The sequence below is a fragment of the Brachypodium distachyon genome, chromosome 2 (assembly GCF_000005505.3).
Source record: "Brachypodium distachyon strain Bd21 chromosome 2, Brachypodium_distachyon_v3.0, whole genome shotgun sequence".
NCBI lineage: Eukaryota > Viridiplantae > Streptophyta > Magnoliopsida > Poales > Poaceae > Brachypodium > Brachypodium distachyon.
The window spans coordinates 23,452,984-23,468,621 of record NC_016132.3 but is presented as its reverse complement, the minus strand read 5'-3'; the positions used below and the strand labels follow the sequence as shown (position 1 = coordinate 23,468,621).

The following is a 15,638-nucleotide window of genomic DNA, read 5'->3' as shown; positions in this document are numbered from 1 at the left end:
GGGCCGGGCCTAAATGGCCATGAGTAGCGGGTATCAATGCATGAACCGACACTGATGGGTTCATAATTTGTATTTTTTGTTTTCATATAATGTATAAATATTCAAAATAACTAAATTGGTCTATGAGTTCATTATTGTGGTCTACTATTTCTGGAAACTTGATATGTGCCATTTTTAACCATTTTATTTGTATTTGCTTCACAAAATACCCCGTTCCCTGAAACACATAAACATTCATACCTAATACTAGTACATTTTGTGCAAAATTTTCAAAACCTTTGGACATTAGCAAAGAAACAAGTTCTACTTTGTGTGAAAAGTGTATAGGTGCCATTTTGAACCATATTAATTTACTTGCTTCACAAAATATCCAATTTTTCGCATTTGGGAAATGGAAAATCATTTTTTAAAACCAAAACTTTGCAAACATCTTTAAAATATAGTTTGTCATGAGAATATGCACACTTGTGAAAAATATTGATACATTATCATGAATTATGGCATAGAAATGGACAAAACTTTGGTCACTTGGTTTAAAACCTAAAGTTTAACTACGGGAAATAACAAGATTGTATTACATATGCCATTTTTCAAATGTCACCATATGGTATTATTGTTTCAATATGTTAATCAAGAAAAAAAATAAGACTTTAGCAAAAAGAATCACATTTCTCTGATGTCCCCAGGGATCATCAATGGCGGGCCTATACGCGAGGCCCGCCACTGATGCATGTTTTTCTGAATTTTGCAATTTTTCACTTGTGTCCATTAGTGGCGGGCCTTCCCGACCGCCACTGATGAACCACTATCAATGCTAGGCCCGCCACTGATGACTAGTCATAAGTGGCGGTCATGAGCAGAGCCCGCCACTGTCTGTCGGGTCCAAAATTGCAAGTCTGCAACTGTTTATCAGTGGCGAGCGCGTGACCAACCGTCACTGATGCTCGACATCAGTGGCGGGCTGGTTGCACCCGCCACTAATATGTCGTCACATATATGCGTTTTTGTAGTAGTGAAAAATGCAGGAATTTTGCACATACATTAGTGTGAGCCATAGTTGTCATACACACATAGAAAGTTTTCCAAGAGGTCTAATCTCTTGCTAGAATTCCCATAGGATTACGGTGTAGGAAACCATAATCCATAGAAATTTTGGAGAATTCATTGCTTTGAACCAAAGAGTCTTTAGCTTCAGGAAGAAAATTCTATGGGTTCAAATCATACTAAAATCCAATAAAAATTCTTCAATCCAAAGAGGTCCTTAATGGCTGACACCTAGAGGACGGTGGCACGGGAATGAGCGCTCGGAATGTATGATTGTACCTTGTATGGGAAACGGTCCAAGAAAACCTCTGACCCAGTGTATTCATAATTTCATATCCACACAATGGCACGCGAACGGAGTATAATGGTTCAGAAAAGTCTCCATGAGCAAAGTTTATCTTTTGCGAGAAAGGGAGATTTAGATCGAACTCAAATAAGGGTTACATCACGATCCCCATCGAGGGGATTACATCGAAGCCAACAAGCCGTGTCCCGGCAAAAGCCGCCCGGTCATGACTAACCCTATGCTGAGATCGATGGATCTTTGAAAACTTAATCTCCCTACTTGAAGCAGTGAAAATTTTAATTTTCTCAACAAAAACTTCCATGGCGGGACCTGTCACGTTGCTTGGACTTGATGTTTGCTTCGAGGAGATAAGTTGACATACACTCTAGGAAAATCATAGGAGTATTATTTTTACTTTGGTACCACTATTCAGTTGTTTAAGTCAAGGAAATGGAATTAAAAGAAAAACAGGAAACTTTTCTTTGAAAGGAAAAAAGGATTTCTACAACCTCTCGAGATCTCTTTTTTTGAAATTATTTGCACAATAAAATAGACAATGGTATTTAGTGGCATGCCGACATTATAAGTTTAACTTTGCTCATGGTTTGACCCTGGGTTACTTAACATTTATTAGGATTTCTGTGTTTTTCTATTCCTAAGAATCAGACATCAAAGTTTACAGAATTCTTCTGCTAATCCTCTGTTATGCAACTGCATTTCTATCTTATATTTGTATTTTTCCTACATTTGTAAAACCTCGTGAATCAAAGAAGCCTTTTTTATGTTCATCAACAAGAGTATACGTGGATCTGTACAGTTGGGCCCTCTATAACAACTTCCAGCCCATTAAGCCCGGACAGTTTGCTCTGTAGGACAGTAGGAGTACTTGTATCACTTCGTCGTTTGATGTTCTTGCAAAGAAAGACTTGATATCGTTAATTTATTCAACATAGTGAAGTAGTGAACTTCGATCAATAGCTGTTATCCAGAAAGAAAAGGCTTCGATCGAAGACCAACTGACCTGGTCAGTGGTCACTGCCAGTCTTTCATTAAACAAGTAAGATCGCTCGTCAGATTTCATGTTCTGACGACCTACCTTGCTTGCTCCGGTCTTCGATGCACCGTTTTGTTGTTTGTCTCTGGCGAATGCTTCGCTGTCCCCAGCGACAGGCACGTTGGGTTAGTTCACTCACTACCGATAATATTACCACTTGCCAGTAGCTAAGCCCTCTCTACATAGCCGTTCCACATACACACTTCACTACTTCAGTAGCATATCCAGTTCATTACGGCAGCAAGGACTGCCTACTGAAAACTGAAACCAAACATGGCGGGTGCAGCACCGGCTGATGAAGATGGATCGCCGAAGAAGACGAAGCAGGGCGGCTTCAAGACAATGCCCTTCATACTAGGTGATTCCCCTGCTTTCGTTGCACTAGTTTTCTTTCAGTAGTGGAACAGAGCATTTTGGTTGCCAGTGTTCCATTTACCAGTCTCTGACTGTGCATGTGTGCAGCGAACGAAATCTGTGATAGGTTCGCGACGGCCGGCTTCAACGCGAACCTGATCACGTACCTGACGCAGCAGCTGCACCTGCCGCTGGTGGAGGCCTCCAACCTGCTGACCAACTTCATGGGCACGGCCGCCTTCACCCCGGTCTTCGGCGCCATCATCGCCGACTCCTTCACGGGCCGCTTCTGGGCCATCGCAGGCGGCGGCCTGCTGTACCAGCTCGGCATGCTGGGCCTCGTCGTGTCCGCGCTCACCCCTTCCCTCCGCCCCGGCCCGTGCACTGCTCCTCCTGGTACATCGTGCCAGCGCGCCAACGGCGGGCAGCTGGCCATGCTCTACCTGTCGCTGCTCTTCACGGCGCTCGGGTCCGGCGGGATACGGCCGTGCGTGGTGGCGTTCGGGGCAGACCAGTTCGGCGTCGGGGGGAGGCGCCCAGGCGGCGGGCAGAAGTGGAGCTTCTTCAACTTCTACTTTTTCACCATGGGGCTCGCCGTGCTGCTGGCGCTGACGGTGGTGGTGTACATCCAGGAGAACGTTGGGTGGGGTTGGGGGTTCGGGATCCCCGCCATGGCCATGTTCGTCTCCGTGCTGTCGTTCGTGGCGGGTTACCCGCTCTACGTCAGGGTGAAGCCCGGGGGAAGCCCCTTCGTTAGGCTGGTTCAGGTCGTCGTCGCGGCGGTCAGGAAGAGGAATGAGGCCGTGCCGGAGGATGCCGCGTTGCTGTACCAGAACAAGGAGCTCGACGCTCCCATCGCCGTCGATGGGAGGCTTCTCCACACCAACCAGCTCAGGCAAGTACTCTATTACTTACAGCCTCGTGTCTTTTTCCTCGCATGTGGTTCGTTGTTAATTTGTTCGTTCATCAGCTTGTCGGAATTATTAACATACAATTTCCTACTTGCTCCCCATGTGAAGGTTCTTGGATCGAGCGGCGATCGTGACGACGACCGATGCCGTCGTCGTTGACTCCAGTACTGGCGCCGAGCCGGAGCCGGACCCGTGGCGGCTGTCGACGGTGCACCGAGTGGAGGAGCTCAAGTCCATCGTGCGCATGCTGCCGCTGTGGGCGGCCAGCATCACGCTCATCGCCGCGGCCTCGCACAACTTCACCTTCGCCATCCAACAGTCGCGCACCATGGACCGCCGCCTCAGCAGCCACTTCGAGATCCCGCCGGCCAGCATGATCATCTTCACCACGCTCACAATGCTCCTCAGCCTCTCCCTCTACGACCGCGCCTTCGTGCCCCTGGCACGGCGCTACACGGGGCTGCCATCCGGGATCACCTACTTCCAGCGCATGGGCGCCGGGCTTGCCGTCTCCGTGCTCGGCGTCCTCGCGGGCGCTCTCGTGGAACGCAAGCGGCGTGCCGTCGCGGCAGAGCATGGGCTCCTGGACGGCGGCGCCGCCGCAGCCGTGCCCATGAGCGTGTTCTGGCTGGTGCCGCAGTACGCGCTCCACGGGGTGAGCGACACGCTCTCCACGGTGGCGCACATGGAGTTCCTGTACGACCAGTCGCCCGAGAGCATGCGCAGCTCGGCGGCCGCGCTCTTCTGGGTCGCCGGCTCGCTTGGGAACTACCTGGGCACGGCGCTGGTCACGGTGGTGCAGAGCGCCAGTGGAGGGGAGTGGCTGCAGGACAACATCAACAGGGGCAGGCTGGATTATTACTACTGGCTCGTCACCTTCCTCATGGCGCTAAACCTTGTCTACTACATCGTCTGCTTCCATTTTTACACCCTCAAGTCCTTCGAGGTGGATGCTGGAGACAAGGCGCGACGGCCGGAAGATGGCGCTGATCAGGGGCCAAGTATAGAGCCGGTGACTGCGCTCTCTGCAGGTCAAATAGGAGGTTCGAGACATTGCGAGGGTCCCATCTAACGGTACGTGTTATCACAGGTCAGACAAGTACGGACTCGGGAAAATTCTTGAGGTGTACGACGTCCCATCGAGCGCTACATGTTGATAACAAATTGTCTGTTGTCTCGCACAATGTCCGTTTGGTAACACGAAAAATACTTTTAAAAATAAAAATATTTATCTTACACAATAAAGTATTGCAGGCGTGTCAGTCAGTGTACCTACACTGCTACATAACTCGTAACTCCTTCAAATTCACCAGTTATGCACAATGAAAAAATGTCAAATCCTCACTGATGGAAAAAAACCCGTCAGACTAGAATTGATCTACCACTGCTCTGACGTCCTCGAGCTCAACCCACCACCTGGTATGATAAACCAGCTCCTCCGAACTTCACAACTCACATGTGCATGTTTTTTATATTATTTATAGGTAGCGAAAAGAGGGCAACGCAAAAAAGACTCCAAACTCATATGGAGAAGTACCTTGCAGCTGTCAGCTCCTGCAAGCTCAAGTGCAACGAGGAGCACCTAAAAGTGAGCCTGAAGCCCAAACTCAACCTCCATGCACACGCTTCCACCATTGATGCTATTGCAAAGGCAAAAGCTTGCCTGTAGCCTTTGGAGAGCACCTCCAAATGGGCTGCAGATTTTGACCGGTCACGTCGACGCTTTGGAGCAACACTTGAAGGCAAAGTTGGTCCGCAAGCTGCTGCGAAGCAACCTCTGCTGGAACAACTGAATGCGACTTGCTTTAAAATCACCCAGGTGCTTGAGTTTGGCCCTCGTTGAAAGAAGACACTCAAGCACCTGAGTGATTTCGGAGCAAGTCGCAGTCAGATGTTCCATCTGAGGTTGCTTCGCAACAGCTTGCGGACCAGCCTCTACCTTCATATGTTGCTCCAAAGTATCCAGGTGGCTGGTCAGAATCTACGGGTCGTTTGGAAGGAGCTCTCCAAAGGCTGCTGGTCAAATGGTCTTGCAATAACATCAAGGATATCCTTCTCTGATCCATTAGCAGCTCTATAGCTCCTAGAACGTTTTCACGGTGAGCCTCGGGTGGATGATGCCCGCGGGGAGGTTGACTGTAGGCTTCACACTCACTTGGAGGTGCTCCTCGTTGGACTTGGGACGATGGGAAATGACGGCTGCAAGGTCAAGCTCATACCGCTCCATTTGAGTTTGGAGGTCTTTTGCACGTTGAATGATGCTGCTCTCTTTGTCATCACATGCAAAAACAATAACACGTCCAACCACATGTAAGTCATGAGCTTCTGAAAGAAGGGCGAAAGGAAGGGCATGGTGTTAGTCTTATCATTACCAATTACCAGGTAGTGTGGTGAGATTGAGCTAAACTTCATGCGCTGTCCTTCATTCGGAGAGCGAGGCTTGGAAGCCTCATACTTGTATTCCCCTTATCCGGACAAGGATGCACTTGCCCTTGGGTCAGTCATGGACACATTCGGTGAGATCAGGTGAGGTTATTATTCAACCCCTCAATTGTTAAGTTGTGATCCAAATTCATTAAGAAGGCGAACTTCTGACAGAGCGTAGAGCGGAGCGGATCGTTGAAACCCTAATTTCTACCTGATTTATATATCCCTCGTAAGCCGCCGGTTGGGATAAGTTGCTCTGTGAAATATCTCCGGCGTTGTGTAAACACTACCGTGATAGTGAAGTTTCGCTGGCTGAGACTTTTAGTTTTTCTCTCTCGTTGTTTCAGAGATATTTCCATGTGCTGTGATTTTTTCAAAGTTCTTTGTTTTGCTTGTCTCGTTTATAACACAAATATCTAGAATGTCAAAAATGCATGCAGGCCAGTGAAGGGAAACACGTCATCCAAGCGGTCCTGTTTGGTTCATGGTTAAAATTTCTGAATTACCCGCATAAAATGGAGGAAAAAGAAAATTCACTCATACCTGTGGCACGGCAACTGAAACAGTGTGGTATATCAGACTTATCGAGGAGGCCCGATTGCTTCTAGATCTATCCTCCGTCGTGGCCAACACCGCTATGGGCAAGTGACGAGGTCTTGCTTACGTTACGCACGCTTCGTCTGGCGGTCGTTGGTGTGCCTGCAGCTCGAGATTGGCACGGTGGAGCAGGCGTTAGACGAGGAGGATCACCGACGTGTCAAATGTGGTTAGCAATTAAAAATGCAATAAAAAAAATGAGGATCGTGTGCAGAAAACGGCTCATCTTCTTGACGGCGGCGGCAGTATGCAGTGTAGCTTTGCGCCGATTAGTACCGCGGCATGCTGCGCCTGCTCCAATCTTCATCCTCCGACGGTGCGACCACCTCTTGTGACCTTGACATCTGGCGAAACGAACGAAGATCTGTTCGTGAACTTCTCACGGCCGCCCATGAGCGACGAGCTGTTAATCTGGAAAAGTATAAAGAAACAAAACGTGAGTGATTGCAGCCTTTGCGGCAAGGAAGAAATTGGTACGTACATCAAGAGAATTATTGGGATGCATGCATCGGAGCAATTAAGCAGCATGCATATTCGATCTGTATCCCTGATGCCTTATGCATGCGTCTTACGTGCCGTGTGAAGTTGAGCGGCCACGGCGAGTTCCGTGAAGGATGTTACCGAGAAAGCCTGGGATTCTGCTTATATAGCCAGGAAAAAGGAAATCTGAACGGGCTGAAATTGGAGATAGAATTTGACGTTTAAAACAGTTTGATCTCTCCCCAACGAACAACTGACCTACAACGGCATGGTCGTGAGATTCTACGGTTGTCATAGAAAGTGCACTGCCCGTGCGTTGCTACGGACTTTTAAACATAAATGTTCTACACTAACAAAGGAATCATGCAAACTTCTTACTACTCCAATTAATCAGTAGAGAAGAGAAACAGTATCGATCCAGAGGCTCATGGGGACCACCGGAGGCGCGGGGAGGCAGTGCAGCAGTGGGTTTGGCGGCACGCGTGCGGATTTGAGGTCAGGCTCAGCATCTCGCACGCGTCAGGGATGGTAGAAGCGATTTTTTCTTTCGGATTCGTGGTTCGGTAGGCTGGACAGACCGATCCCCTAATTGGGCTGGGCCCAGGCCGAAACCCAAATTGCACGCCGGAGAACGACCGAGGAAGAAAACACTATTTTCTTTATTATTAGGCGTAGATATCAGAGTTCATCTACGGTAAAACAAACATATCTGGCGGCTCGATGTTTTATGCGCAGCGCCGTTAAGGCTGATGTCGCCAACACCCGGGATGATCCTCGTCGCGTTCGCACGAGACGCCACGGCATCAAGCGGACACAGCACGGGTCCCCTACTCGATCCCTAACATGCAGACATGTCAGTGTCTGGGCCGAGCTTCTGAGCTCGGGCTCGGCTTGCCTGGGCTCTGAGGAGCTCGAGCACGGCTCGCAAATTGAAAAGCCTGGGCCGAGCATGTAAGATGGGTTCGTTTATTATTTCGGGCCGAGCCCATATAGGCTCGGGCCGCACGGTGAGCCCAAAGCCTAAAATACTTTCACCCCAGTCCAGTCACATTCAGCATGCTGTAGCAAGCCAGCAGCCCATAACTCTTCCCCGACTCCTGCAGACTGCAGTACTGCGCGCGCCTTTTCAAATGGTTTAGTTTCTTCTAAAATGCCGAAAAACTAAAGTTATGCCGGTTTTGTTGCTGGGCTCGTCGAGCTCCCGAGCTCGGCCCGAGCTTAATCAATGCCCGAACCGAGCCTCGCTTTCAGGCTTGATTCCGCTTCAGGCCGAGCCTGGGGTCAGCTCGCCATCTGTGAGCTTTAGGCGAGCTCGGGGATGACAAACATGTCGCCATGATTGCATACATCATGCACACGCACTCACTAGTCACAACACCAGCCATGGCATCAAGCAAAACATGGTGCTCCAAAACAATCAATTTAAAAATTAATCTATATTTTTTGTATAGCATCCAGCACACCATGTCAGGCAGACAGGCATGGTCATGAAACTCTACTGGCGATGGAGATTGTCACGCCACTCATCCACATTCTGAAGCGGAGACACGCTTCGTCACTCTTGTTGTTGACTTGTTGGAACCCCATTGCCGTCTACGTCAACAAAGGTCAATTACAGAAGGCGAAAGCAATGAATACCACTAACTGCTCTGCCATTGTCTATTTTCGGTAGCAATTAGGGTAGCAAGCCTCTTTTATGAAATGGTGGAAAGATTTGAATTCAAATATTTTGTGAATTCTTCGACAGTATATCCCAAGATTTCCAGTATGCCTCGGTAGCTGGGTACTACTCCCTCCGTTCCTCCATAGTTGCCCGCAAATTTGCACTAAAACCACGACAAGTATTTAAAACCGGAAGGAATATTTCTTTTCTTTCCGAAAAGGAAGGCATTTTTCTTTTTGCGGGGGCGCAAAGTAGGGCATTCGCCCGGCCCAAGCAGCCGCATAGTTGACAGACCGCATGTGCAATTTACGCCAGAAATAATCGCTCGCCATGCCACCGAGAACCGTCAAATCCACACATTGATATTTTCGCAAGTACAAAACAGACGAAAAGATTTTGATCCACCGAGAAACAACTCATTTGACTGACTGAAGAATATGCACTGTATATGACGACAAGAAGATACATCATCTGGTTGTTACTGTACCATTATTCCATCCCAATAACCCAACTATTCTTCGAGCTGGGGGATAGAGATCAAAACGCGCATTCTAATTTAGTTACCTGAAGCTTGCACTCTTCTTGGCGTTCTTGGTGCCATTTCCATTGCCGCCATACAGCTCGGTCTCCTTGTCGCTCTCGTCGACCATCTCCAACGGCTTGAAGGTGTAGTACTTGACGCAGACGAAGTAGTAGACAAGGTTAAGACCCTGCAGCCCGACGACAAGCCAGTAATAGTTATCAAGCCTCCCTCTGTTGAGGTTGTCCTGGAGCCACTGCCCGCTGCGCTGCGTCCTCTCGTGCACGATGGTCACCAGCAGCGTGCCGAGGTAGCTCCCGGCCGATATGGTGAGCCAGTAGAGCGCCGCGGCCGTGCTGCGCATGCTCTCGGGCGCCTGGTCGTAGAGGAACTCCATGCGGCCCACGTCCATGAAGGCGTTGGCGATGCCGTGGATGGCGTACTGAGGCACGAGCCAGAAGACGCTGATGGGCAGCACGGCGCCCTTGGGCGCGTCCAGCATCCCACTGGCCGCGGCCACGGACCGGCGCCTGCGCTCCACGGCGGCCGCCGCCACGTTGGCCAGCATGGCGATTGTCATGCCGACCCCGGCGCGCTGCAGGTGGGTGATGCCGTTGGGGCGGCCCGTGAAGCGGCGGAGCACGCGGACGAGCACCCGGTCGTAGAAGGCGAGGGTAAGCAGCATGGCAAGGTTGCTGAAGATGAGCATGGAGGCCGGCGGGATCTTGAAGTTGTTCGTGATGCCGCGGTCCATGGTGCGCGCCTGCTGGATCGCGAAGCTGCTGTTGTGCGAGGACGCGGTCACCATGAGGATTCCCGCCGCCCAGATCGGGAGCATGCGGACGATGGACTTGATCTCCTCCACCCGGTGCACCGTGGAAAGCCGCCAAAGCTTCGGCTGGCCCGACGGCAGCACGTCGCCGTCCATCACTATGGCCGCCTTGTCAAAGAACCTTATATCAAAGAAACATATACACAAGCAGTCAGTTAACTCTGTTCGCGCCGAGAAAAAACTAAAACTATCAATTTTTGTACTAACTTACTTTAACTGGTTGGTGTGGAGAAGACGGCCGGTGGTGGAAATGCCGGCGTCGAGTGCCTTGTCCTCATACAGGAGGCCAGGGTCCGTCACGACGGCTTTCCGCTTCTTGAACGCGGCGGCGGCGACCTGCGCCAGCCGGACAAGCGGGCTGCCCCCGGGCGGCATCTTGACGTACAGCGAGTACCCGGACACGAAGCCGATGACGGCGACGAACATGGCGATGGTGGGCACGCCGAGGCCCCAGCCCCAGCCGACGTTCTCCTGGACGTACACCACCGCGGTGACCGCCGTGAGCTTGGCGAGCTCGATGCCGAAGAAGTAGAGGTTGAAGAAGCTCCACATAGGGGCCTTGCCGCCCCGGCGCCTGCGCGCGTCCAGCTCGAGCTGGTCGGCGCCGAATGCCATGTTGCAGGGCCGCGTGCCCCCGGAGCCGATGGAGGTGCAGAGCAGCGAGAGGTAGAGGATGGCGATCTGGTAGGCCGAGGCGCGCTGGCACTCGGCGCCGTGCTTGGCGCAGGGAGGCGGGCGGAGCGAGGGGATCGCGGCGGAGAGCGTGAGGCAGACCATGCCGAGCTGGTAGATGATGGAGCCCACGGTGATGGTCCAGAAGCGGCCGGCGAAGGAGTCGGCGATGAGGCCGCCGACGAGCGGGGTGAGGTTGGTGGTGCCGTGGTAGTTGGTCAGCATGTTGGAGGCCTCCACCAGCGGCAGGTGGAGCTGCAGGGTGAGGTACGAGATCAGGTTCGACCCGAACCCCACCGTCGCCAGCCGGTCGCAGAAGTCGTTGGCTGTCATGGTGGGCAAAAGCATGGCGGGAAATGTTATACTTCAAAGTTCAAACTAGCAAATGGCTAGCACATTTGCATAACTAGCGTCTTTGTTACACAGAAAATTTAAATATGCTTTTGAATTTTGAAATAGGCAGTCTCTATGGTTGAGAGGTTTGCTTGCATGGTTTAAAAATTTTGGAACATAAAATTTCTGAACCCCAATGAACACAAAGTTTGGAAATTTTTATGGTACTAATTTTTTTATTGAATTTATACATTTTTAGCAACTTTTAATTTGAAATTTGTTTGAATCTAGCCTGAAATTTCCGGCCACAAAACATTTTCGGTACCCAAGAAATTACTGAAATTTCAATGAAATTTTGAACCCTGCGGAAGTGTAGGCACTCTGGGCAACTTCCTACGTGCAAATTTGGGTTGAGTGATGTATCATAGATGGCATGCTTTACAATTTTGGGAACAGAAAAGTTTCGAACCCCACTGAACATCCAAATTTTTGGAAATCATTTGGTACTGTTTTGAGCAAATTTAAATTTGATTTGAATCTAGCCTAAAAATTTAGGCTACAAAATACTTTCAGTGCCAAAAATTTCTTATTTTAATGAAATTTTGAACCATGCCCAGGTACCGACACTCTCGACAACGTCCTGCGTGTAGATTTTCTATCTCATCCTAACCTACCCCCCTTCGGTTTTCGCACAGCAAGGCTGTTTGAAATGCTCGCGCGGATGGACCCGGTAAACTAAAGAAAAAAGTATAACTTTCATCCCTCGGCTTATCGAACAGTAAGCAAACGATCTCCTAACTTTTTCCGTATACTTGTCATGTCTTCGCTGTTGAAGCCAGACACCAATGGTTCTTCAACTCATCCAAAGTGATATTAGTGTCGTCACATCATGGTTTTGTCCCCAAAATTTGCTAGGTTGGGATCATTTTTCTTTTAAGCTCCCAACTCAATTTGTTACCACAAAAAAAAACTAAGCTAGAGTGGTATTTGAGGCCAAATCCATGAAAAGTCAGCACTAATATCACTTTCCATGGGTTGAGGGACCATTTTTGTCCGGTTTCGACAATTGAGGGAGGAAAAGTATATAAAAAATTGATAGAACATTTGTGTAGTTTTAGATAAGTTGAGGATGATTTTTTTTTCTAATCTAAAGACGCTCGGGATGACATGACAAAGTGTTGACAAATGACAACCATGAGATATCTATACGCCTTGCATATTCCATATTCCGAGGCCCAAAAGAGAGGATGCTTCAGCCATAAAGGGGAATTTCTTGCCCACGATTAATGTCTGCTTGGTCGCTTGGAAATCTCATTAGCGCAGGAATAGGAAAAAAGATTACAGCGCGTCACAAACAGGACCTAATAGGTTGGAATTTACCAGAGAAAAACTGCTCGATGTTCTGATTCGACATTTAATTTAGACTCACTATCAACCAGTCAAAAGTCGTAGAAGTTCGTCCTGGATTTGATTCTGCATCGCTGCATGTAGCAACAGTATTTTGCTTGACAAGGTCGGGCGTCAATTGTGGTAGCTCAATTGTGAGTATCACATAGTATAGCTCTATTTTGGCAGTTCAGAATGTCAGTACCCAGAAAAGGAGATTCTTATGCTGCTCTTCAGGTTAAGTCTTCGATATAATTCCAGAAACGTCATTTTTCTTCACTGACTAGAGGTTTGCCCTTGGGACGGTGCAGCTTGTCGTTCCCGGAACGCTGTTTTCAACAAAATTGACCAGGTTGACTTCACAAAACAGCATCCACATTCGCACGCTTGTATCAGCTACAACTAGAACGTTTTTCTTTTTTTCGAGCAATATCTGCTAGGACGTTATGGTTCGATTATTCTTTGTGTGTGTGACTAGTGGAGGTTATTTTGTTGTGCTCGGGGTTTTTGTTACCGTGGGACAAAAACTGGTTTTCTTAAATTTCACACAAGTTTTGGACAAATTTTGGTGAACTTCGAGTATGCCATTTGAAATTTGGATTAATGCAGTCAAAACCTTCACTGTGTTTGTGTTTGTTTGAGTAGGTTGCACCACTATACATCATGTTTGAGCATTTTTTAGCACTAAATGCACAGTATCACATATTTTTGAGCATTAAATGCAAGAAATAATGCTTCAAGATAATCTATGTACATCATGTTTTATTGTCTCTCTAAAATGACATAGAGAACCATTTCTTACATCATTAGTTGCACTTTATTTTTTAGAACTACGAGCTTCGGTATTAATTGCCGGAACATTTAGGCCTCTCCTAGTGCTCCATGTCAGCTGTATCTCATGTCACATGGGACAGAGGCTTAAGAGAAAAGATGTGCAACATGATACGACACTTAAGAGTCGATCGACTGGGAAAGGCCTTAGATGTGCAGCATTACTTTGCGATAAATTCGGAAGGAAGTAGACAGGGATTCTAGAATGGAGATATAAATGCTAAAATAAAATGGCAACCTTACTCGTTTCTCAAAAATTGTACTCCCTCTGATTCTAAATTCTTGAATCAAATTTGCCCAAATATAGATGTATCTATTCTTAAAAAACGTTTAGATGCATGTAATATTTCGACAACAATTTATGATCCGAGGGAACAGTACTATTCCACTACAATTTGGAGCAGCTTTTATTAATTGATCGAGGAGTACGACAAGTATGTGTAAGATATTTTTACGACTCCTTACATGCAGATAGTGCTACTCCTCATCCCACATGATTGTATCCATTCACAAGAATTTTGTGATATAAACCCTGCAGGACCTCTTCTACGGGGTAATTTAGAAAACGGAGTGACAAACCAGCGAGTGTTATGCAATCATTTGTCTAAATTAAACGTGTTCACGACTTCACGTGCAGACGCCACTGTAAAAAAAAGGAAAGCTAATACTATCTTCCGGCTCCCAGACAGTGACACAGTACGAGAAGAAAAGAGAATGAGGTAACCAAAACTCCAGTGGCCTGGGCAACTCCGGAAATCTAAAGGCGAAACTGCTAGCTAGCTAATCCGTGGGTGCAGAGATCAGATAAAGTATTCATTAAGCTTTTCTAGAGAACAGACAGGAATAATACGGAGGCAGGAAGAGAGGGATGGATGAATCACCTAGGATGAACGGCATGGTCCTGAAGCCGCCCTCCTTCGTCTTGCTCTTCTCGGCCGCCGCATCCTTGGTCCCTTCCTTCCCGTCCTCAGCCATTATTGCTTGCTTCTTCTCCGGGGAGGCGGGGAGAAGCGACCGATTCTCTTCACCCGAGCAGCGGAGGAGAGCTACGAGCTACGGTTAGGCACTCGGTGGCTCGGTGGCGTACTGGCGTGCGAGAGTGGAGCCAGATAGGAGGCGTCTTGTGTGCGTGCAGGTGCACGCCTTTTATAAAGGCATATATCTGTTAAGTTGGACATATCCGGCCCTGGAAAAAAGTCTCCTGGATGTAAATGGGAGGCATCCGCTCCACTGAAGAGGATGATTGAGATGTGACGGCGTCCCACTGCTGTCAGATCGAAACGGCATCAGGACACCATTTTAGATATCTTGATCCCAAGAAAAAGACGATATCTTGATCCTAAGCAAAAGATGATATCTTGATGACACCGCTGTAATTTACAGCTGATATGTTGAGTATCCAGGTTTCTGAACCATGTGGTGCGGTTATTATTTGTCGAGGTGCAGGCAGATTCTGAACTTACTTTTTGTGTTCGGCTGCAGCAGGGGCAACTTTGATCCGTTTATTTTGTTTTCCACTTTTGACGTCACAATCGTATCTAATGGCAGTCTCATGTCGTCAAATCTCCGTTCAAGCTCGAGAGCACAAAAGTCCAATCTGCTGCCAAAGGCTAAGCGCTTCTTTGACATGTATGATTTTCAAAACACAAGAATAGGAAAATACAAGATCAAAATGTCGTACTCCCTCCGTTTGTTGTCTTAACTTTGACTAAATTTGAATACATCTATACACTAAGCCATGTCTAGATACATCTAAATTTTGACAAACTTGAGACATTTTTTGTTGGACGGAGCGGGTACCATATTGAATACTACATGCTTCAAATGATTCTTAGTTGTGCATAGAAAGAAAAATTATATCCAAAAGATTGGAGTGGATGGAAACTATCCAAAAATTCAAACTGATGCGAAAAGGAGGGGCAATCCGCTTATAATTTAACACTGCCCCTCACGTGTGGCTCCCTCACGTCTAAACGTGGACCGAAAGAGCGCTGCAATTTAATTGCGCTAGCCGGGTCTCAAACTTGGGATCTCTTCGCTTTGATACCATGAAGAATTTCATGCACTGAACCATTTCACTCAAAGGTTCAAGCTGATGTGGAAAGAAGGGAAATCCACTTATACTTTAAGAGAATCTAATGCCGACAAACTGGACAAAACTAAATGTGGATGGGTGTACCGTTGTGGCAACATGTCGTAGCCCGAGGCTTAGACACCGGGGATGCTAGGCACCCCCTTTTAGATTCGG

General features: G+C 48.1%; 2 protein-coding genes across 2 annotated transcripts; one reads left to right on the top strand and one right to left on the bottom strand.

Moving 5' to 3' along the window:
• The first annotated feature begins 2,582 nt into the window (after window positions 1-2,582).
• Window positions 2,583-4,873, top strand: LOC100841423 (protein NRT1/ PTR FAMILY 3.1). The gene is made up of 3 exons (XM_014898426.2): window positions 2,583-2,742; window positions 2,847-3,633; window positions 3,758-4,873. Exons 1-3 carry the CDS (start codon window positions 2,658-2,660, stop codon window positions 4,719-4,721), a joined length of 1,836 nt encoding a protein of 611 aa, XP_014753912.2. The 5' UTR covers window positions 2,583-2,657; the 3' UTR covers window positions 4,722-4,873.
• Window positions 4,874-9,156: 4,283 nt separating this feature from the next.
• Window positions 9,157-14,527, bottom strand: LOC100836867 (protein NRT1/ PTR FAMILY 3.1). The gene is made up of 3 exons (XM_003568410.4): window positions 14,272-14,527; window positions 10,380-11,166; window positions 9,157-10,289 (listed from the first exon to the last, which is right to left on the bottom strand). The coding sequence occupies exons 1-3, from the start codon at window positions 14,363-14,365 to the stop codon at window positions 9,377-9,379; spliced, it is 1,794 nt and encodes a 597-aa protein (XP_003568458.1). The 5' UTR covers window positions 14,366-14,527; the 3' UTR covers window positions 9,157-9,376.
• Window positions 14,528-15,638: the final 1,111 nt, after the last annotated feature.

Coding starts and splice junctions, on each gene's coding strand:
- LOC100836867 (XM_003568410.4), bottom strand. CDS start 14,365: ATGGCTGAGGACGGGAAGGAAGGGACCAAGGATGCGGCGGCCGAGAAG. Junction 11,167..14,271: donor GACCATGCCGTTCATCCTAG/GTGATTCATCCA, acceptor CCACCATGACAG/CCAACGACTTCTGCGACCGG. Junction 10,290..10,379: donor CTCCACACCAACCAGTTAAA/GTAAGTTAGTAC, acceptor CTTTGATATAAG/GTTCTTTGACAAGGCGGCCA.
- LOC100841423 (XM_014898426.2), top strand. CDS start 2,658: ATGGCGGGTGCAGCACCGGCTGATGAAGATGGATCGCCGAAGAAGACG. Junction 2,743..2,846: donor GACAATGCCCTTCATACTAG/GTGATTCCCCTG, acceptor GCATGTGTGCAG/CGAACGAAATCTGTGATAGG. Junction 3,634..3,757: donor CTCCACACCAACCAGCTCAG/GCAAGTACTCTA, acceptor CCCCATGTGAAG/GTTCTTGGATCGAGCGGCGA.